Genomic DNA, 23,271 nt, shown 5'->3' with positions numbered 1-23,271 from the left:
TTTTCCCTAAACTTCTTCTTGCCTTTCATTTTCTTACGATCTATCGGAATGATCTACTTTCAGCATGAAAGCCAAACAGATACGTTCAAGTGCTAGTCCTGAAGATAAGCAGAGTGATTTTCTTAACCAGTTTTGCATTTTTGAGAATGAGCTGTTCTCTTACTGAAAAAACAACAGACTGGTACCACTGGAACAGGGCAATTGAAGTTTCTTTCTTCACTCTTGTCTGTAACACGAGCAAACCTGCTCTACAGATACCATTCTCTGCACTAATCCAGTCCTGGCCCTCTCAAGAAAGGGTACTTACTAAGTGTCATAGGACTCCAATACACACAAAAAGTTTACATTTTAACAAAATACAACATTTCAATTTGATATTTTCTTCTTACTATCCAGTAGAAAGCCAGCTTTATGTAGCCATCAAACAATAGTTACTATTGACCTGGGACTCGGGCTGTGGCCTTGAAGAGGGCAAGAACGGGTGATTAAGATTAAAACCTCCGAATTTCCAAGCCCAAATGATGAATCATCACACTCAAAAAAGGCAAAAAGATTTCAGCTGCACTTAATAAACACCTCCATTTCCTTCACTTTAAAAAGTGCTACTAGCCTCAGAAGAAAAATCAAAAGTAAATTATGTAAGTCTCAGTCGTCATCATCATTGCTATTCCAAGGCAGCTAAAGCTAGCTCTTGTCTGTATACAACACAAACAACATGAATACTGCTCACTGTGCTAAAGAACAGCTGCAAAGCTTGCTATTTAATCCACATGAGATCACTTTCAGCTAGTCTGTTAATTTTCTATCTGCATTTTTAATTAAAATCTATTTTTAGGGTGGTGAGGATACTTTAGCCTTGATTCACTGAAGCCTTTCACTATTACTTTGAGTGGCATATCAGGTCTTATTAGCGCTGTAGCAACATCTAACCATAACAACCTTGAACATCTCCTTTAGGTTTAAAATGGTGGCTGCCAGACTAGCAAGATAGAGCATATTCATTTTATTAAGGTCTCAATAGCCACAACCATTTTAAGCACACTCTTGGTGTACCCACCTGGAGAACGGAAACACTATATATCCTCTTTACTGGGCATCACAAAATTCTCATTAATTTTGCAGAAGTGCTTTAAGAGTTTCAGCTAATCATTTCAGACTACCCACATATTGTTTAAGTTTCACCTTAATTCTTGTAGCCTGTGGATCTGTGCAGTCATCAAACCGAATACAATATCCAACTTCATGACCCAGCACTGCACCCCTTTCATCAGCAACTCGGCCTGCAACCTAAGAAAAGAGATTATTGTAACAGATGAGATGGCTCACAGCTTACTTGTTCATTATATCATCATTTTGGTCTGAGAAGAAACAGCATGGAAACAAGAACACAACTACTGATGCCAGAGAACTATTTGTTCTTGATCTACAATAACATTCTGCTCCACACAACAGTGCATACTGAATGTACAATTGGTAACTATTTTTAAAACATTTTAGTATATTTTAATAAATCTGTTTTAGACTGCTTCTACTTGAGAAGCCTATAGAGGTATCTTTCTGCAGTAAGTACTCTGTAGAGTAGACAGACATTAAAGCACTCACAAAGTTGGGGAAGGATAGATTGCCATTCACCTCCCCCTACCCAAAACAGGCTTTGCAGTAGAGAAGATACAAAACAGATGTTCTACTAAAGCATCTTTATTTGAGTAACTTTGCATTTTTAATGCTTAAAACGGGAAAATTTTTTGGTTTAATTCTGAGACCTATGCATTGGTTTGTAATTGTATCTACCAACTAAGCTTTTCTTCCTGCAACAGCCCTAAAACTTTGAGTGTCATTACCAAAGCTCAAAGTAAGACCACTGAATAACAGAGGGGGAAAAAAACCTATCGCATAAACAATGCTAACTTATAAAGTCATCTGTAAACTGTATTTTATCAGACTATACAGGAACCCAAGTTCATCTGGCCACAAAACATTAATAAAACTATCTTTTACAAAGTTCACATGAATGAAGAGCATCCTATTGTGGTTTTCTATAAACAGAAGGTCAAAACCAACTTAATGAAACATTCCTAGGGCTAAATTGAGTTTCTTGGCAAAAGAGCCTGCAACTTATTGTCTGTGGCAATAACTGTGTCTGTTCAAACAGACTATTCTCAGAATAATCATGAAGGATAAAGGGAAGAGCTTTGTCAATGGTGGACTTTCAGGCAGATTTTTTTTTTTATTTGCAGCAAATACTAAACCATCTTCACACACTTAACTGAGTGAGGGAAAGGGAGAGGGATTCATGTATACAAGTTGGGAAAAGTAGTTAAGTGAAAGGCTACTGCTTTATTTAACTTTTGATCTTAGGTTCAGGTATTAATCTTCAATTAAAATAGACTAAAGACTAACTTAAACTCCATTGGCATTGCAATGCTATTTTTCAACAGAGATGTGTTATCAACATTTAAAGCTCTACTCTGTGACTTGCACAAAACAAACCAAGTTCCCCCATCTCTATAGGAAACTGATGTCAGAAACTATGCACAAGATTAAAAGAAACAGTTATATTTAATAAAATGCTCAACCTTTATTGGCTTTTGCAATTTAAAGTGAATTTTATGCTTATAAAAATGTAAAAAAGACTACTCTGGAGACTAAGCTGATCTGTCCCTGAACTTAGTCAGACTGACTAGTATTTTTTAAAGATGCTACTGTCCTTTAAGGGATGCAGAATTTTTTATTTGAAAAACAGATCAACACCAGCAGAATATAATTAAAAGGAACAGCAATTTGGGCACAGTGCCACCCTGGGTCAGTTGTAATCCAATAGCTCCTCAAGAAAAAGCTAAAATATGGAATTATTCAGGCATTTAAAAGCATTTTAAAACAGTTAGAAAACCACACACACACACACACACATATAAATGCACTAGTCCTATTAAAATTACCAACAGCAACCTATCGTCAGCCATTTGAATGATGTTCTACGTTATACTGAAAGGCTACAAATCATTATTTTACTTGGAATCTTATCATTCCCTTGCTTTCAGTTCAACTAGTCAAGATAATTGTCAGCCTGGGTAATCTGAACAGAAGTTCAGGAATCTCAGAACTACCCTTTATGCCTTTGCAACTCCTTCTGTTCACTTCTGACAACCTCCATACTCTAACTGGGAAAGCCAGTGAGCACACTCATTTAAGGAAAAAGAAAAGATAAAAAAAAAAAAAGAATCAGTTTCAACTCAAGTCAAAGTAATAATTCGTCAACTCTCTCTCTCTTTTCTCTCATTTCCCTGCAACAGCCAGCATCCAGGCAGTCTGCAACATTCTCAAAGAAGAATCCCATTGTAGCTATCTACTAAGCTTTAACTGAGCAATCATTGTCTTTTAGCATTAAAAATAATATTTTAAAGGCAAAGAGAAATAAGTTTATCATGAGAAGCCACTGCAGTACATGCAATATCTCCAGCAGAACACTGTACTGTCAGCTGGATGTGCTACGAAGGAGAGAAGGGAGGACACTGCAGGCAGACTGCCCCAAGCGCAAGATGCAAATCACTGCTAGAGAGCGTTTCCTATCATGCCTGGTCTAGTCAAAGAATACTGGATGAGATAAATCAGAAAAATATATCGTTGCTCAGACTACTTTGTTTTTACCATAGGTGTAAGTCGATGTGGTGCAGGTACAGTTTAACATCATCATAAAGAACAGGCTATATACAAAATGAGGGTTAACAAATATTATCTTAATTTGGTGTGGAAAGAGAATGCTGCAGCAGACAAACTTAAGCCCGCTGGTTCAGTGTTTGGTAGCAGTTACGGAAACAAAAAGCACTGGGTGGTCTCTGTGCACAGTATTATCACAAAGAACAAGCTGTTGCCCTCAGCATTCCCATAGTACATCTAGCTGATACTGCTTGGTTCTGCTAGATGTACTACACATAGCACAAAGATTTATCATGATAAACTTACCATTCCTTCTTTTCCCTTCTCTTACAAGGGGAAATAAAATATATATATATATATATGTATGTATGTATGTGTGTGTGTGTGTGTGTGTGTGTGTGTGTATGTGTGCGTGTATAGATATATATATAAAATGGAAATTAGATATGAATTGCTAGAAAGATGCACGCTTCTTCCACTATGCTTATATTTACATCATTGCTTTACTTTATGGAGGAAATTAAGGATCACACAAGCAGAATTCTAGTCCAGATTCAATCTTAGCTCACGCTCTCACACAGCCCTAACTTCCTATACACAGTTCTGCTGATGCAACTTAATTTTATTTCAAAGCTTCTACATCTGCTATTCTACATTTAGCATCTTTGACAAGACCTACTAATCAGGCTGAATTCAGTGTTTAGTACCAGTAATCTGCAAAAAAGATAAGCAGAAAAGTCTATTCATTCAGGAGCTCATATAGTTATTATTCTTGTCATTCAACAAGAATTGTGAATGAACTAATTCTGCAACAACCAAGTCAGTCAACTAATATAATAAACTTCAATCTGATATTGCACATTTTTTATTAAAAATGCAAAAAAATTCAAATTTCTAGAGAGAATCATCAGAAAAATAATTTGAACTAAAAGTTATAATGACAATTTTTTGTTTTAAACAAGGTGGAAAAATTCAGACATGGAGAAACTCACTGAAACAGCAGCAACTCGACGAGGCTGCGTCACCCCAACAACTCTTCCTTCAGCCGTCCAGCCAGCTTCTGCTAGATACTGCAAACAAATAAGCAGGGGTGGAAAATGAATCAGTCATCCTGTGATTACAGGAAGGTGTTGGTTCTCCAGACTCCATACTTTTTCCTGGTTCTGACACTAACTGATGGATGACTTTAGGCAAACCAGTTACTTAGAGAGTTTATGGATTATTTGTTCTTCATAAAATAATTCATGAAATTCTTCATAAAATAAATGCGTAATTCTACAATATCTATCTCAAAAGATCATCAGAGTTCAGAAAGCCTGGTAAAAGCAGTTCTTTGGGTCTCAAGCATCTATTCAAACTACTTCCCTTTTTCTCTTCTTTCCCTATTTTGTTGTCTCTTTAAGAAAAATATAAGCAGCACAAGTCCAGTGATCACAGTGAAGCAGATGACATTCATCATTAGCTTGCAAGTATTTAAGTTGGTATCAAAAACTAACTTTTAAATATTCTTGGATTTTTTTTTCATTCCTGTCACAAAAGAGAAAATTTTACAAAAATACAAAAAACATGTAATACTCTAAAAATTTTCAAGTGCTCAGCACTTAAGAAATTTATACCTGGAAAGTTCTTTCCTTCTTAGGAACATATTATCAACAAAAATTTAAACATAATCCTGAGAGAGTAGTAAAAATGAAAACACTAAGTCTAGCAGAGTAACTACAATGCATACCAACACAAACTTATAGGTTGTGTATGGTCCTTTACTGTAGAGGAAGAAGTCTTTATATTAAAGATATACCAGCTCCTGCTATCTAACATGAAGCCTTACATTTCTCTTCTCCTGGTCACACACTTAAGTACAGTTAAATTCTATTCCTTCAGTGCAGTTCTGGGATGCTGGCGTAACATTTCATCTGAAATACCCTCAGAAAATATCTGATTTTACCAAGTTATAAACACACTGACCTGTGGAATCTGGGTTGATTTCCCACATCCCGTTTCCCCAACAATCACCAGAGTTTGATAGTTTTCTACTAGGTAAAGTATGTGATTTCTTAGCTGAAAGAAAGAATAACATTTACGTATCAAAAACAACTTGCACAAAAATAAGAAAATAAAAGTACAATATCTACAGATGGAACAGACACAGTAAATTCATTTCACATAGTTTGCTGTCAAAAGTTAAACAGCTCCTTAAAAATCTATAAATGCTATGTGCACACCACATAGCAATTAACATAAATTACAAAGTTTATTAAAAAAAATCTGCTGGTAACCGTTGTCAAACTGGAAGATTGATTCAAACAAATAGAGAGAACACGGTCACAAAACTGTTATTCTATGTTGTAAAGTGATTCTATACTGCTTTTTCAGAAACACCTACGAAAGCCAGACATCATGCAAGAAACTGAACATATCAATAACTTCTCTACCTTAAAAACAGGCAGCTTTTGTCTTTGTTGCTCAATAGAAAGGGAAGCATAAGGATTATAAACGACGGTTACACCACTACTCTCAGCAGGACTCTGCCTCTCCTCTGAGATGCTGACACCAGGACCTCCTGTGCCTAGATGACATAAGTTAATTTTAACAGGAAGAATAGGCTTTCTTCTAGTGTATCACAACCCAAACAAATACATTCTTTACAAGGAGAAATCACAAATAGCAGCATATATAAAGAGACTAACATTTCTAATGAAAAAAAAGAAAACAGACACTTAATAACAATAAAGAAATCCTTTTAAATGAAATGTGTGTCCTGGTTAAAAAAAGATCTAATGTGAATATCTAAATTTTCATAGGAAGACTGAGGAGAAAACAACCATGTAGAAGAAATATACAGCAAGGCATTTGGATCTTTCTTGTTTTTCTCCATAGCAGTTCAAATATATTTTTAACAACCTTCTCAGAAGCATGCCCATGGGCTTTAAGTTATCCAGTAAAACATACAGCAGAACTTTCTTTGACTGACAAGAATTGTATAAACATTCAACCTTGCCTGCTTATGAGATATGCCACTCACTTCAGATCTGAATTTTCCTCAGTAACTGAAATGTTATTTACTCCTGCAGCAGGTTACCATAAAACCACTGACAACTGAAATTGCTGAATCATGTAAATGAACTTGAAGGAAAAAATAGACTTAATACAGAAGGCTAGAAATATAGAAGTCTTAGTATAGAAGTCACTTGCAGCTGCCTCTTATATTATTCAACTGGGAAAGAGCAAAGAGACAAATTTCTCTTGTTTTGTAGGATCTGCCTGTTCATGCTCTTTCCACTTTATCAGCGCAATACTGTTTAAAAACAGTTATGCCCTATTCAGAACAGCAAACAAATTTTATGGCAAGCTGGGCCAACTTTAAGAATGATTAGCAATGGTTGCAATAACTATCTCCTCCCCAGCACAAATGGGAATTTAAGAAGCAGGGACTTGAATATTTGCATCTTGACAAATCAAAAGATGCTGCTTCCCATCACCCACTCATTTTCTTTCATGGCGGTTTCTATGCTTTCTTCATGCAAATTAATGTCAACAACATTTTACTATACAAATATGCCTATTACACATACATACTATATATGTACTATATACTGTATACATACACACTATGATATGTTACTATACCAGAGACGTGATTAAGAAGCTGTATGCTAAGCTACTCCTGACCCTGGAACAGCTTCACAAACCAGAGCGTGCCACAGTATAGTGGCCAATTTAGGGGAAAAAAAAAAACTATCAAGCCCAGAGACAGCAAGCTCCCCCATGGGGGTCGCTGCGCGGAAAGGCACACATTGCCCAGCTCCCGAGGGGCTGATCACACACCCAGGGAACAGCTGAGGCTGGAAGGGGCCTCCGGAGATGGCCTCATCCAACGCCCCTGCTCAGGACAGGGCCAGCTACAGCAGGCTACTCGGGGCCGGCGGGGCTAGAGATCCTACAACCCGCCCGGGCAGCCTGTGCCGGTGCGTGACCGCCCCCACAGTAGAAAAATGTATTTTATTGTGTTTAAGCGGAATTTCCCATATTTCAGTTGGTGCCCGCGAGCCCTCACCCGGCCTCCAAAACTTCACCAGCCCCGCGGGCGCCGCCATCTTGGGGTGAGAGGGCGGGAGGAAGCGGCACCGCCCTAGGGGGCCGCCGGGCGGGGTCACGTGACGGCCACGTGACGCGAGGCGCCGGCCGTTGCCATGGTGCCGGGCCGGGGAGGCGCCATGTCGCGCTGCCGCGGCGGGCGGCCGTGAGGAAAAGCGTCTGGGGCGGCGTCGAGCTGCGCTCTGCCCTCCCACTGCCTCCCCTTCAGAGCTGCGCTCTGCCCTCCCCCTGCCTCCCCTTCATCTTACGGCAGCTAAGTTACCACTTAATACCGTTTCAATCGATGACGAGTTAATCATGAGCTTTTCAGATATCCTCCTTTCGAGTACTGTATCTTGGGGCAGAAGCTAGAATTTAATAGAATTGAAACACCTCAGTCTCCAAAAATCCTCATCTTATTAACAGAGTGAAGCTGATCTCTACCTTCATAAATGATACCACCACGATGCGAGCGCCGCACTTGTTGCACTTCACACCAAACTGAAGGACTGGGAAGAAAAAACTGTAGCAGTAATAGTTAAAAGATCAAACTTAGTCCTGCCACAGAATGATTGCAGCCAATGAAAATTATTACTGAATCAAATTTATTTTGGACTTTCAGTTAATTAAGTACATGCAGGAGTATTACAAAAATAAAAAGCAATAAGCAGCTTCTAATAAATTTAGTAATGCTAGAAAAAATTCTCACTCCAGGAAAATCTAATCACACTTCCTGTGCTTCTTACTCTTTCTCGTCTTTCTTAATACTTCACAGCATGGAAACCTCCACGGTTGTTTGTCATACTGAGTCTCTAGGTAGGACCTTGTTAAAATTCTAGATATTTCAATGTGTTTTTCAGGTGAAATCTATCAAAAGCAGATGACCACAACTCTCGCCACAGCATTTTGCGTCATCACTATATTAGCAACTTTGACTACAGCTGGCACATGGAAAGAGCTGCTTATTAAAAGAATGAGATGAATAACAAAGTTAAAAGTTATATCTGAGGAAACAAGGATATGCAGACAATCACTGTGAAAATAAGACACCACAAACATTTTATTGTAGAGTATAACATTACCAGTGAGACTATTTTTTATTCTTATTTTTAACTGTTTTCCCTAAACACAAAAATTCATATTTCAAAATTCTTTACACGAGAATAAGACTGTTGAACTGTACACTATTGAACACTTACAGATTAGAAAAATCAGAACTATTGCATTTCCATGACTGTAAATGCAGAAGAAAAGGACTGATGAGTTGTAGTCTAATTAGTACTTTATTGCAGTATTGTACATAAAAACCATTTCTTGTTTTCAAATGTGTAATATAGGATAGGCAAGCTATACAACATATCCAATTTAACAATGTCCTGCTGACATTTAGCATTATGAAATTCCCCAGCTAAGTTTAAACATCCACATCGTGGTTGGGCTAACAGGGGTTTCCTGCTATGGTAGAACATTGCAATTGTAGTGCATTGCTGTGCAACTATTTGGGGAGGATTTTTTATCCATTGCTTTTTTTTGCTCCAGAAAAGGAAGGACTTAAAAACAAAAAAAAAAACATTTGAACTTGCACGAAACCTTAAAAATGAATTATTCTAGTTCTTTTATGTTATTGCCTATCCAGCAAGAGTAAGGCATTTGAGAAGTAGCAGCTTCTGCACTGATTTCAAATCTACTCAACTTTTCCCATAAATCAGTCAGACACCAGAAGCAGCCATTAAAAAAAAAAAAACCAAAAAAACAGAGCAATGTCAAGAGAACGGCCTCATTCGGCTCAGATAGAAGCCTTAGTAGATTCTGAGTAATGTTACCTCTTGCATTCAAGGATTTATACTGCATTCATTGTGATATTCAACAATCCAAGTATTTTTATAATTAAAAAGAAAGAGTAAGTTGAAATTCAGTCATGGCAAAAGCTTCATTAGCCTGCCATATTAGCTTGTTGTGCTTAGCTGCATGGCTTTGTGTGAAGAACATATAATTTGAGGCCTACCAGCCTGGTACCCAGTCTACCAGTTTGCACATTTCAGTTACTCCATTACAGTATAGTGTCACAAAACAGTTTACAGGGAGCTTGTGGAACACAAGAAGAAGCTTAGACCGATTTTAGAGCAGTAAGACTGTCCTCCATCTTTAGAAGATGTTTAAACAATTTCTATATCTAGATTCTTTAAAAAAGTTTAAGCTACTGAGCAAAGATATTGCTAACCCAGTACAACGTTTAAGAAAATAGGTTGAAAAATAAAATCGGACAGAATACCAGAAGTCAATAATGGCTTTCCAGGTAGTAGATTTAAAAACAAACAAAAAAAACCCAAAAATACTTATGAGCCTAAGGCAAGACTATGGTTGCATCTGTTGATCTGCATTATAGGGATCTTCAAATGAAACCACAATGCCAGTATCACTTTCTCGCAATTTGAAGTTTGTTTCCCAACTGCCCTCACAAACACATTGGTTTGTAAGACAATACTGAACATGGACCATTGGACATGGTTTCTGAGGTTCTGCTTCTCACATGGAGTGAATGTGCAACTCATCTCTCTACAATCCAGTATGGCCTCATAACTGTGGAGCCATTAGTCAGCGGAGGAGATGCATGCACTGTGTTATTTGGCACACAGACTGCCTCCCTTGAGGCATGCAGCCAGCTTCGCTTCCTTTTTAGATTTCCTACAAATGCTCTAAGGTACAAAAACTCCATTCTGAGAAAATTTTCCCTGGTAAAGTCTCTGGAAGCCACGGTTATCCTGACCAGCTGGTCCAACACTTTGTTCTTCTTGCAGCTGGATAAGTCTTTGAAGTTGACAGGCTTTGACCGTGCATAAAGAGTCCGAAATTCCAGGTCAAAGTGTGCAACTGCAGGGCCTGACAGAATCAAAATATTACTGCTGTTCAGCTTCCCATCTGTCCATGTAAAACTAGAGAAGAAAGAATGAGAAAATTCTGAGTCAATTCAAATAAAAATACACATTAAAGTATTAACTGAAAATTCTCTTTCAACACATTCAGTTAGATTGTTCTTATAACCCTAATAATTAGCAGTATGCTTTTTTTAGGACAAATCTTACACATAAACTGTTGATTAAAAAAGCAGTTTTGCAATCTAACTTATTTTGCATGTACAGAAATCACGTAAAGGAACAGGAAGAAATTGGGCACTTGCCTGTACGAGCCTGTTGTCACTCTAATGCCATCAATCAACATGAACTTTTCACAGACTTTTCCGACAATTTTGGCACCTGACCTTGTGTAGTACATGTTCCCAGTGATGTTTCGAATTCTCATCAACTGTTGAAAAGAATGATGTGGAAGGCGTTACTTGGATTTCAAATTTAGATAATTATTTAAAGGAATAACACATAACAATAATAATCACTGATACTAGCAAAGTTGCTTCCTTGTGGCAGAAGATTCACTCTCTAGGGACCAAATGATAATTTTTGATGGGCAGAGGGAACCATACACTAAGGGGCAGACCCAGAAATTGATTGTGCAGAATGTGATCCTAAAAATTCTTTCTGCCTAATTTTAGAGGGACTTCATAAACACCTGGGAACTTGAATCCCCCCCATCAGCCTTCAACGTCTCAGCAAGCCTGAGAAACCCCAATCATGCTTTTACGAACTGGACATTCCTCCTTCATTTTCTTGAATTCAATTATTCAACAAATTGAATAACTTAGTATTAATGCCTGAAAAGATTTCAGCTATTATATTACTGTCTTATGAAGATTGGTTAAATCTTACAAGGAAAAGCTAGAGCTACATAAAACCTACTTTTAAGTGTGGCAGCACATGAAATAGTTTCTTCTGATAGCTCAAGACTTCCGGTCATAATAGGATCAACCCTCTATTCCTATAAATATTAAAAGGCTTACCTTCTCCTGTTCAAGATCAACTCCCAGATCTTTGCACATTTTCAGAAAGTGGGAAAACGAAGACTGATCTAGAAGAACATACACTTTAACTTGCCGCTGGCTACAAGCTTCCAAGAGGTCTTTGAAGATATCAGTATCTGTGAAGGAATCCATAACCAAGGCAATCATCTGCAACAAGTTTCATAAGAAATCATTAGGCTATTTGCATAGCATCCCAAGGGAGATGGCACATGAGGAATTTGACTTGCAAATTAAACATTCCCGCTTTCCCCCCCCCTTCTTCTTCTGGTGGTTATGGAACATCTTGTGCAATATGAGATAGTCTCCTGTTCACAGAACTGCTGAAACATTTAAGAGACATAAAAGAAAAAGGAAAAATAGCTCTTATTAAAATAAGCTGCTGTGAAGAGAATGGTATTTTGGTAAAGAGGATTACAGAGTACGGTACGCTGAGGTACAGAATACACAATGTAAGTCAGCCCTTCCCTGTTATGACCTATTCATGTCTCTACATAATTAAATAAATAAATAAATAATCAAACTTATCATGGACAGAAACCGGTGTTAAACATTATTTTCCCTAGTTTTGATGTCACCTGAATGACTCACACCTGATGATACTTTTTAAGATTTTTTTTTTATGATCACATTTATGTGATCCCCAACCAGGGCCATTCTGCCAGTGCATATTAACAGGAAAGATAGCTTGTGTCTATTCAAAAATCAGCATTCCTCATCCGTTCCTAGTAGTGATACCTTCTTGCATCTGTTCTGCAGTGGGTCAATCATGATTTTTAATTAAAACTTGTACTAAAGCCCTTCTTTTAGTATTACATATCACCCTCAAGATTTAAGTTACTCAAACCTGAGGATTTCCTCCTTTTGCACCACCTCTAGTGTGGTCCCAATACCTACCAAAGCTTGACAGCTCCCCGAAAAACAAGGTGAGCTAATAGAGGAAGTATTTAGGCAGAGTCAGAAAAAGTATTTAGAGTCAGAAAAAGACAAGTATTTTGCCATCAGTCTTCTTTAACTACATCACTAACTTTTGGCGTAACAGGTGGACTAAGCTGATCATGCAGACATTTCGGCGGTGAGTACACCTCATGCAAATCGGAACCCTTACAAAGTAACTGTGTTGCTTCCTCACACTGAGATATGCCAAAATTGGGATCTACCTCTAGCAAACCAATTAGGTGTCCATTTGCTAAGCGAGAGGTGAGGGTTTTTTTCCTGGAAACAGGAAACGCTTTCCTCAAAAGCACTGTCCAAAGAGAAAGATGCAAAAATTTCCAGAAGTTAAAGTGTCCAGAATCCTTCAAGCTTTTTAAATATGAAGAAAAAAAAAGGAAAAATCTCATTGGTGTCTGGCTCCTCTTTAACCCTCACCTCTCTGCTCAAGATAAAACCGAGGTTTCTCTCTAACTTCTCCAGCTTCTCGAGCTATTCCAAGTGAGGATCTGTAAAGGAGCCCGGGCGCCCTGAGCAAAGCCCTCCGTGAGCGTCAGCTCCTGCCCGCCCAGCTCCTGCCCGCACACCGACTCCCGAGCCTCGCTGGTGGCTGCCCCAGGGATCGCGGCCGTGCCCGTCCGGGACAGGCTACCGGCGCGGCGAGGCGCCAGCGAGCTGGGCGAGCCCGGGGAGCCCCACCGGGTTTTAACAGGCACGTCGCATCGCTTGTAGAAAACGCACCTATTAAAAAATAAATATATAATTCGGGAACTGAAAGCAGGAGCGAAATCCGGGCGAGGACGGGCAGCGCGGCGGGGCGGCGCGGCTCCCCAGCCCTCCACCGCGCACTCACCTCGCGGGCGGAGCGGATCTGCCGCCGCACCGCCTCCTTGCAGCCGTAGGGGCGCTCGCCGCAGCCCGGCTGGAAGTGCGCCTCCACCCGCGTGAGCCCGCGGAAGGCGCCGCTGGCGAAGCCCGGCCAGCCCAGCTCCAGCGCCGGCGGCTCCACGTCCGAGCGCTCGGGGAAGTAGGTGAGCGACGAGGCGTCCAGCGAGGCGCCGAGCGAGGGCTCGCCCGCGCCCTCCTCCGCGGCGGCGGCGGGCGGCACGGCGCCCCGCGCGATGGCCTGCACCTCGGGCTCCGACAGGAACGGCGGCAGCTGCTCCCGCCGCAGGAAGGCGCGCAGCGCCGCGGGGCCGCCCGCCACCAGCTCCTCCAGCGCCAGCCGCTGCGCCTCGCTGTAGGGCTCGGGCGAGCGCGGCGGCCACCGCCCGGCGCCCTCCTCCTCCTCCAGGCACTGCGACGCGTTGGCCATGGCGCCGCGCCGCCCCGCTCGACACGGCCCAGCTCGGCGCGCCGCCGCCCGCAGCGCCTTTATAGGCGCTTTGAAGCCGGGCAGGAGCCGCGGGAGGCTCTGCCCCCGCCTCCCGCCCGCCCTCGGCCCCGCTCGGGAGGAGCGGGAAGGAGCCGCCGCTGGGAGCCGGCTCCTCCGCCCCGGCCCCTCAGCGGGCAGCGGAGCCCTCCGCACCGAGAAGCAACCCTGGAATTAAGTGGGGGGAGTAAACACAGCCTCCGCCTGGCTCTCCGGCCCCCGATGGAAAGGCCGCTCCCGAGGTTAGGAAGGGCAAAGGGGCCTCTGGACACGCGACTTCCTTCCAAGCTCCTGCTGCTCAGCCAGAGCAGCAGAAAAGCATCACCAAAGGCAGAAGCGTTGCGTTAGTCACCAGGAGTCAAAACACTAAATAAATAGAAGACGAAGCTCAGAAATCACTGGGTAAAAACCCACATAGCAAAGTGACTCTTTATTTGTAAGCTATTTCAGAGTACCAAAACAACCATACAATATAAAAAAGTTTAAAAAGCACATAGAAAAACAAGTGTTTCATGATGGCTTTGGACACATTTAGACACTGCTGAACATTACATTTCCAAAGCTAATTTTGAGAATTTTACTCCTAAGCTGTACCTTCGCTCCCTCCCCACAGCTCCCTTTGCCCCAGGGTGTTTCAGCTCCAGGAGCCTTCTTGCAAGAAAGCATGTTATATGTTTAAACAAGTGCAAGCAGAGCTTTTATCTCACCTTGCACCTTTCTGTACATCTGCCTTACAGCTATCGGAAAGGAGTGCCTACTTTGAAATCCAGGCTATAAAAGTAGCCAAGCCTCTTTGTCACAACAGATTTCAGATAGAAATGCTGAAGTTGGTAGAATAAAGTGCTGCTATCTACAACTTACATTGCAGCCATGCCAAATTTTCGATGTTCTTCTGTTCATTTGCACGTTCATTGCTGCTTACAGGACTATCCACAAAGACAGCTGAAATGTGCCACCTACTGGACACAAATACTGAAAGTGGCGTGTGCATTTCCCACGCTCTGATCTGATTTGGCAAATTCAAGGGCTGCTGGGCCACTAAGATACTGGACTGCCAGTCCAGGGAATATCAGCACAAGCCATCTCAGAGGACCCACATACAGCTTGGGAAAGCAATGCATCAAGCACACACACACACATGCAGATACTACTGCCAACAAACATCTAGGGGATCTGTCTCCATAAGGTAGGAAGGAACACAGCCTGAAATCCATTTAATGTTGACAGCAGAGTATTTTCAAAGGCACATAGGTCCCTCAAACCATTGTGTGTCCACTCTTTTTGAAGCTTCTCTCAAGTTGTTAGTGGACAAAGGACACAGAGCAGGAAATACCAAATACTCCAGATGCCACCGTTTGAAGATAACTTTTTTCTCTTTAGAATTACTTGTATGAAAATAATCAAACAGATAACCCACAGCATTTTAGTGGTGCATTTGTCAGTTTGCTTTTTAGCAGGGGCTATCATCTGTCCTTCATGATTGTCTTGCTCTTAAGTTCACTCCAAAGAAATTTACACGTCTTACTGGAAGCAAAATGGTTCAGACACTCCCAGACCTTGCCAGAATTGTAAGCCAATTTAAGGAGCTGAGACCGAAAGTTTTAGTTCTGTGTAACAAGATGCACAAGAGAAACTTCTCTGAAGTAATCCCAAAAGAAAAGTACAAAGGATATGCTGCAGCAAGGCACACTACCCTTCAAACACTGAACTTCAAATATCACCTCCTCCTCTCCCACTCACAAGAAGTGTTGCAGCAGTATCTTCTCCATCAGTGTTCTTACAGATATAATGTACACCACTTTTTGGGCTGAACACCAGAAACGTATCAAATCATGACTGTTCTCCCAAAATAGGTATGGCTATCTCGGAGTGCTAAGGTGCTATTTCTTGGTATTGGTTTCTAAAGGTCCTCCTCTGTAGCTGTGTGAATACACACACATGCACACACAAGAAGGCCTAAGAGGATGATTAAACTGAAGAGTTGGTTAGCTCAGTGCTATTTAGTCCATTTCAGAAGGCTTAAACAATGGAAAAAAGATATAGTTGAACACAAGAACCTTCAATTGTTCCAATAGAGCCTTCACTTTAATAGAAGAGTAATGCATTTCATTTCTCTCTGAAATGAGACTTAGATTATTTCCCCTCATGCCAAAGATAAAGTAGAAATAAAACCCAGTAATAAAAAGAAAAAATGAGTATACATTGATATAAACTAAACTTCCAAAGCCACTCTGAGCAAGATCCATCTGTCTTAGATTTTTCCAGGTTTAGATAACTTAAAAGCCAGAACATTAGCAATCCTACAAACCATTAATAAGTTTACTCTTTGGGTTAAACATCCGGAATTAAAATTAACGTCTACCACTAATGCGTACAAGAGGAACATGTAAGCACTTATGGTATAGATAAAACCGTCTTTTTTAGTGCTTAAATTGCATAGTATAAAACAACAGTGCTGAAAAGTGATACTCATGTACACATATATCAATGAAAATAAAAAGTATTGGAAGAATTAAGAAGCAGTAAGTATAAAGTAACTGCACTAGCAAGACCAGAGTTTTTATGCTCCACATTCAGCTTGAGCAATCATCATTTATTCAGAGAGAAGAGTGAAACGTCTCGGAGGCTACGCAGGCTGGCACTGATGTCACGCCTCTGTTTTAGAGTGCACCTTCCAGTGTATTGGCTCATGTAGTTTTCAGGCACACGTCCCCTCCGGGATAGGATATCCACCATGTGGCTAAGCTTCGATCTGATAGTAGAGTAGTGAAATTGCCTCTCTTTATGCAGTTTTTGGAAATACTCTGCCCTGTGACTGGTAGAATACTCAATGGACCGAAGAGAAGACAGTGAGCTGGTAGAGCTTGCTCGAGAGCACTGGGATGATGATGAAGACAGTGATCGCAGACTAGAATTTGATACGGACTTCCCAGATGCAGAAGATCCTTCTTTTGACTGCTGTCTGTGAAGCAAGGGTGTTTCTGCACACTCACCTTCCCTTGTCTGCGTTACTGCAGTCTTCAACAGAACTGAAGTTTGTGTGCCTGTTATTCTAGCGGCAACAGAAGTTTGAGTACCAGTTTCTACCGTTGCAACATTGGTCTGCGTGACAGCATCACACACAGTCACAGGCTTCTCCTCCCACGGGCCAGTTTGAGTTGATGCACACTTCTGTTCCTCTGTGGCCTCTCGATTGCTGAACCACTCCTCTTCAGCAATGCAAGAATGTCCCAGGTCATAAGGTTTGCCTCCAAGAGTACCTTCAGCCAGGTCTACTTCTTTCAACAGTTTCTTTGGCGTGCTAGACAATCTGGCAAATTCTGCTCTCAGATTGCTTTCCACAGTGTACTCTTTTGGCAACTCTGTTCTGTTCCCCAGGTGATCAAATATTCCACTGTTCCTGCAGCTCGATGGCCATTTAGGGCTGATAGGCTTTGACTGGGCATAAAGAATCCTGAACTGAAGATCAAAATGTTCAACTACTTGACCTGACAGTAGCAGCAAGTTACTGCTGTTCAGTTTCCCATCAGTCCATGTGAAACTATTGAAAACAAGCCAAGATTCAGTTAATCTCTAATGTATTTCAACACATACAATTACAGATGAAATAGCACGATTCAGCTTAGAAGCGTTTTGCATTAGTTTTGCATATAATCAGTAGAATATTCTCTCTTTTTCAGGGAAACCCCTATTTAGTCATTGTCAAATTCTTTGCTAGTAACACAGTAGCATGTCTGTAGCAAAGATAAGTAACTAACTCCTCCAACACCCCACTCAGGGCTGAGCTGACAGCTTTGTGCAAAGCTAGTTTACGTGGTTCCAAGACAAGCAAAAAGTTCAGCCTCCAGCCACAAGCTCTCCTATTACCAGGTCAGTCTCACAACCAAAAGACATGCAGGAATTTGCTGAGTTTCTCTCCTTTCCGGTATTTGCATACAGATATTTGCCTGAAGATATGCAAGCTTACCCCTGCTAGACTAGGCCAGAAGTGTAATATCAGCCACAGAAAATTCTCAGTCAGACCAGAAGCAAATGAAACATATGGGTTCGCTATCTAACACAGACAGGAATAGGAGCACACTCTTTTTCATTCCTTGATTTAGTTTTCAATTGAAATATAACCTTTCCAAGAAACCAACCCCTTAGCTTCCCCAAGTCCAAGTAACTAAACCATTAGGTGATGGAAAGGGATTACTACAGAGATACAGGGCAGCTTACACAAGACACCTGGCTACGCTGAAGCTTTTTTGTTGATTAATTTGAATTTCGGATACTCGCATACCACTAACCCTGTGCAAACATACGAGTTGCGCACAGATTTCCAAAGATATTCCCACCTTTGTGTTAGTACCACTTAGACTCAGTAGTCCACTTGACATTGGTATTTATTAATACCAGAAAGGCAGCAAAGTTAATCTACCCATCTTTCAGAAATTCCCCCTTTCCAAAGCTTCATCTGGCATTAATGGACACCAATACTTGCCTGTAGGAGCCCGTTGTCACTCTAATGCCATCAATTAACATGAACTTCTCATGGACTTTCCCAATAATTTTGACGCCTGACCTCGTGTAGTACGTGTTCCCAGTGAGAGTTCGAACTCTTAGCATCTGTTTCAGAAAAGAAGAGAAAATAAACATCACATTTAAGCTGGCTTCCAAAAGTTTCGATTAGCAATTCTACACAGAAACAACGAGGCACACCATGGAAGAGAGGAATGACTTGAGCTTCCTTATACTGGTCTGCAAGTGAGTGTTACTAGTTACACAGCGCTGTATTTCCGTTAGATTAGGAGTCTGTGGAGAATTAGCCTGGAGGGAACAGCCAGTTCCAATCAATTGCTGCCTGTGAGTTTGGACATGAAGCTAGGAGTGCTTCCCAGTCTTGAGAAACTCTCACTGCGGTGAACACAAGTTTGCCCAAGCCAAGACAGAACACAGTCATGTCAGTTTATAATCAGAGGAACTAAGTGTGCCACATCATTCACACCTGATGGTTGCCATCTCATCTAAAATAAAACAACTATGTATTAGGGAAGAAAAGAGATGTTACCAAAGCCAAGCTACCCTGGAGCTTAACATCTCTTGTTTTTCTTAGAGGGTCATTTCCTTTTATAAGCTGTTCCTTGAGCCAAAGAAATAAAGCTACTTAGGTCTTGCAAAATTAAATGTTTGAAAAATGCCATTTCTTCAGGACAGGTGTGCACTGATCACAGGTCCGCACTCCACCCGGCACACTGGAGAGCTGCACAGCAGGGCTGTAGCTCCTACACACAGGTAGTGTAAGGTAAGGAAAGATATGCCTTTTCTGCATGGTTTTTGCTGAGTTTCTGAGCAGTTTTGTGTGTTGGATTAGAGATGATACTGAAACCATGCAATATTTGGCCTTGATCTTCAGGAGCACAGAGAAACCTTTCAAACAACTTTCACTTCAGTTCTCAACAGCAGACAGGATGTTTCAGTCTGTCAGAAAAGTCTCTTATTTATAAAAGGGTATTTACCTTTGATGTCCATAAGTGTAACCTGTACTAAAAAAGCAAAACCAAAATACCTCACACACACAGCATGCTGTACTTACACTTTCCTGCTCAGGACAGACTCCTAAATTTTTGCACATTTCCAAGAAATGGGGTAGAAAGTCCTGGTCAAGAAGGATATAGACTGGGACTTTACGGTTGTTATAGGCACCCTGGAGGTCACCGAAGATATCAATATCTGTGAAGGAATCCATCACGAGGGCAATTACCTGCAAAAAAGAGGCAATGCTTGTTCAAGAGCTTTATATCACACTATGCAAGACTAGACCACTGCCTCCCCCCAGCCATTTTCTCCTGCTGATATCAAAGCCTGAAGAGCTTTTTCTCACACCTGCTGTTGCTTTTCCACATTTTCACAGCCTGCTTTCCTTCATAATCTCCCACAACCAGGTCTCTTTGTAGCACCTGGGGAGCTGTCCTAGCAGAATCACCAACCCAGACAAGTCATCTCCATTCCTACATTCCCAGATGCGCTGGACAGTGTCTTATGCGCCAAGGATTACGGTGCATGCATAATGGCTGTACCCACAGATCAGCTCACAGCTGTTTTTACAGAAGAGCAAAGGAGTTTCTCATCTAAAACTTACTGAAGACACAAGACCAGAGGTCAGGAATGTCAGGTGTAGTGTAGCACATGTATTTTCTCATTTCCCCAGTTAAGTGCGTTCACAAGATCTTAGCAGAGGCAGCAGCTTCCTGAAGAGGGGAGTTGCTGTCATTGGGCTGTTCTGCCTGGAGCACTGACCTTCGACTCCCACCACATCAGGATAAAAGAGACCCTGCCTCTCACCAAGGCCTGTATTATCGTGGCCAAGTACTTTGGTACTTATACGAGTCATGAAAAATTGTCTCATCCAACAGTCTACACACTGTTCTCTCAAGACATTCTTCCATGGCACACATGCTACAGCTTGCCTCCCTTTCTGTCACAGGTAAATACCTCACTAACATGGACTATTTTCTCTTCAAACTCTGTGATAGGAATGCACCACTCTCCCTGTATAAATTATCAAGAGATAAATTAGTAAGAGAGTGTTTGTGACAATGTATAAACCGAATAGATCTAGTAAGAATCTGGAAGGAGTATCTTCTGAGTTTCCTTCCAATACCTTCACTAGAAAACCATCCATCCATCCACTCACCCGCAGAAATACCACTGGAAGTTTGCAGTAAGGAGTCCTCTAAAACAGGTAGGTCCTAAGGTGGAATGATAGCCTTCCAGTGGGCCAAAGACAGGACGATAATCATACATTTACCAACAACCTTTCCAGCTAACTCGGAACAACATTGCGCCCTGCTTCTGTGCTAGAACTCCAGCCCGTCCGAACTGGGAAACCGTGACTGTGCGGAGACAGACACGCACAGGACTGGGGTTCATGGCGTATTCTACCATTGTTCCACCAGAACAGCTTCAAGGAGAGCGATTATACAACTGCTGCAGGTCCCTGGGATCTGCCCTTATCAGATGGTAAGGCATACACGCTCTGCTGCAACCCACCCCAGGGTGAATATGTATTGCAAAACAGCAAGGTGTGCGGTATTGCCTGTGCTCAGAGGAAACATTTCCCACAAGAACAGGCAAAGCTTTGCATTCACACCTGTGCCCTGCTCCTTAGGGAATTGGCTCTAGGGTGGATGATTCCTCAGTTACAAAACAGAGACATGCTGACATTTCTAGATAAAGTTAGTTTATGCTTTTGTTTCTCCTGCTTTTCTCCACCCTATCACCTGGCTGAGCGTCAAAGGAAGGTAGAAGTAAGGTACACTTGACAAGACCAACCACTGACAACAGGATAATAGGTGCACAATTCACATTAAACCCCCTTGGCAAAACTGTTGCTTTCAAATGACTGTTCAATTATCAGGGTATTTGAATCCAGATCCCAGAGTTATCAGCTGAGAAGGAAATAAAGTTTTACTTAAAATGAAAAAAAGCACACAGTTCCACCTAGAGGAAGTGGAGAAAATCCTTCTTTATAGGCCATTCAGGACAGTGGAGGCAAGACAGGGATATGGTCCACCCCACACACTCAGGCTGAACACATTTTAGCAAGCTGTGAAGAGACTAAATGGCATCTGGAGTTTTAATTTTCCTCACGTTAACTCTGAGAACTCAGAACTGATTGAGCCATGCTGCAGACCATCTTATATTCTATAATAGGCATGGGGTCAAATTGTCTCTTGACTGTGTCCGCAGAGAAGCTTCCTGGATCAAGGACATACGCTGTAGCGACAAGAACAGCTTGTTTGGTCGTTGGCTTGGTGTGAGAGAAGGAGTTTTGGCAGGATGCTACAAGCAAGAACAGCATTTTGGAAAAACGAATGTTTTGCATGGCATTTACTTGAATCACCGGACTGGTCTCATCTACCTAATAATTAACCTATGAGAAGAGCCTTCCATCTGTCCCAGTTTCTGGCAAGAGGCCCATCGCTCATGTCCTCCTCGCACGTGCCCCAAGCTTCTCTGGGCAGAAGCCAGCAGGGACTAGGCTGACCTGGGAATTCAGGCGCGCCCTACGCAAGCGCAGACTGTGCACCCAGCCGGGGTTACCGCGCCTCAGGAGGAAGCTATGCTTTAAAGTTTAAGCTGAGCCAATCTAACAGCTGCTAAGGAAAAGGGTGGCTCCCGCCCGGCAACTCCAGTTGGAGGCAGCAAACTCAGGTAGCATGAGGAGCTACAGAGCTCACTGCAACAGACCAAATCCTCTCCTGCAGAGGGGAAGTCCTGCTAAGAGGAGGCCTGCAGACCACTTTGAGGCAACAGATGATGGGAAGGAGGTGAATAAGGGCAGTATGCTTATAGTCACAGGGTTTTGCCTGTAGATAAAGTCCTCTCACATGAAAAGACATCATGACGCAAGGACGGCCTCTAACAGACCGTAGAAACTTTCTGGCACGGAGCCTGGCTTGCGGAGCCGTCAGCAAGGAGCCTGGCGGGGGCAGCCCTCCGCTGAACACCGGCACCAGCTCCGAGACAAGCGCTGGGGGGGTGGAAGCAGGCGCAGCAGCCTGGCCTGCGCGCGAAGGGCCCGGCGGCGCCCGAGCCGGCGGCCTGCGGCAGCGCCACGGGGAGCGCGGGCTGCGCGGGCGCGGCCCGTGCGGGGCCCCCGCGGCCCGTGTCCGCCCTCCACCGCGCACTCACCTCGCGGGCGGAGCGGATCTGCCGCCGCACCGCCTCCTTGCAGCCGTAGGGGCGCTCGCCGCAGCCCGGCTGGAAGTGCGCCTCCACCCGCGTGAGCCCGCGGAAGGCGCCGCTGGCGAAGCCCGGCCAGCCCAGCTCCAGCGCCGGCGGCTCCACGTCCGAGCGCTCGGGGAAGTAGGTGAGCGACGAGGCGTCCAGCGAGGCGCCGAGCGAGGGCTCGCCCGCGCCCTCCTCCGCGGCGGCGGCGGGCGGCACGGCGCCCCGCGCGATGGCCTGCACCTCGGGCTCCGACAGGAACGGCGGCAGCTGCTCCCGCCGCAGGAAGGCGCGCAGCGCCGCGGGGCCGCCCGCCACCAGCTCCTCCAGCGCCAGCCGCTGCGCCTCGCTGTAGGGCTCGGGCGAGCGCGGCGGCCACCGCCCGGCGCCCTCCTCCTCCTCCAGGCACTGCGACGCGTTGGCCATGGCGCCGCGCCGCCCCGCTCGACACGGCCCAGCTCGGCGCGCCGCCGCCCGCAGCGCCTTTATAGGCGCTTTGAATCCAAACAGGGGCCGCGCCGCCGCCGCCAGTGGGGGAGCCGCGCTCCGCCCCCCGCCCTCGTTGGCTGCGTTTGAACGCGGCCCGCCCCGGCCCGGCCCGCGGCCCTTTAAC

At 43.1% G+C, this 23,271-nt stretch overlaps 3 protein-coding genes across 3 annotated transcripts in view; all 3 read right to left on the bottom strand.

Annotated features, from left to right (window-relative positions):
- DHX35 (DEAH-box helicase 35) overlaps nt 1–7,782 on the bottom strand; it is a 35,650-nt gene extending 27,868 nt beyond the window's left edge. The window contains exons 1-5 of the mRNA XM_026093013.2: nt 7,712–7,782; nt 6,090–6,223; nt 5,623–5,715; nt 4,650–4,727; nt 1,183–1,287 (exon numbers count right to left, since the gene is read on the bottom strand). Coding sequence (XP_025948798.2) covers nt 1,183–1,287; nt 4,650–4,727; nt 5,623–5,715; nt 6,090–6,223; nt 7,712–7,751 — 450 coding nt within the window. The 5' untranslated portion in view covers nt 7,752–7,782. The remainder of the gene's footprint in view (nt 1–1,182; nt 1,288–4,649; nt 4,728–5,622; nt 5,716–6,089; nt 6,224–7,711) is intronic.
- A 983-nt stretch (nt 7,783–8,765) lies between these two features.
- Nucleotides 8,766–13,990, bottom strand: LOC112979058 (protein FAM83D-A-like). Its single transcript, XM_026092949.2, has 4 exons — nt 13,428–13,990; nt 11,624–11,791; nt 10,910–11,034; nt 8,766–10,664 (listed from the first exon to the last, which is right to left on the bottom strand). Exons 1-4 carry the CDS (start codon nt 13,887–13,889, stop codon nt 10,280–10,282), a joined length of 1,140 nt encoding a protein of 379 aa, XP_025948734.2. The 5' UTR covers nt 13,890–13,990; the 3' UTR covers nt 8,766–10,279.
- Nucleotides 13,991–14,341: 351 nt separating this feature from the next.
- LOC112979109 (protein FAM83D-like) lies at nt 14,342–23,158 on the bottom strand. Its single transcript, XM_026093026.2, has 4 exons — nt 22,623–23,158; nt 19,522–19,689; nt 18,430–18,554; nt 14,342–17,487 (listed from the first exon to the last, which is right to left on the bottom strand). Exons 1-4 carry the CDS (start codon nt 23,082–23,084, stop codon nt 16,536–16,538), a joined length of 1,707 nt encoding a protein of 568 aa, XP_025948811.2. The 5' UTR covers nt 23,085–23,158; the 3' UTR covers nt 14,342–16,535.
- Between the last annotated feature and the right edge of the window lie 113 nt (nt 23,159–23,271).

The sequence above is a fragment of the Dromaius novaehollandiae genome, chromosome 16 (genome assembly GCF_036370855.1).
Source record: "Dromaius novaehollandiae isolate bDroNov1 chromosome 16, bDroNov1.hap1, whole genome shotgun sequence".
NCBI lineage: Eukaryota > Metazoa > Chordata > Aves > Casuariiformes > Dromaiidae > Dromaius > Dromaius novaehollandiae.
This window is presented reverse-complemented; position numbering and strand designations above follow the sequence as displayed.

What these genes read in the sequence shown, in the direction of transcription:
- LOC112979058 (XM_026092949.2), bottom strand. Translation starts at nt 13,889, where the DNA reads ATGGCCAACGCGTCGCAGTGCCTGGAGGAGGAGGAGGGCGCCGGGCGG. An exon ending in TTGATCTTGAACAGGAGAAG is followed by an intron (nt 11,035 to 11,623) that starts GTAAGCCTTTTA and finishes TCTTTTCAACAG; the next exon opens with TTGATGAGAATTCGAAACAT. An exon ending in GTGACAACAGGCTCGTACAG is followed by an intron (nt 10,665 to 10,909) that starts GCAAGTGCCCAA and finishes TTTCTTCTCTAG; the next exon opens with TTTTACATGGACAGATGGGA.
- LOC112979109 (XM_026093026.2), bottom strand. Translation starts at nt 23,084, where the DNA reads ATGGCCAACGCGTCGCAGTGCCTGGAGGAGGAGGAGGGCGCCGGGCGG. An exon ending in AGATCCGCTCCGCCCGCGAG is followed by an intron (nt 19,690 to 22,622) that starts GTGAGTGCGCGG and finishes TCTTTTTTGCAG; the next exon opens with GTAATTGCCCTCGTGATGGA. An exon ending in GTGACAACGGGCTCCTACAG is followed by an intron (nt 17,488 to 18,429) that starts GCAAGTATTGGT and finishes TGTTTTCAATAG; the next exon opens with TTTCACATGGACTGATGGGA.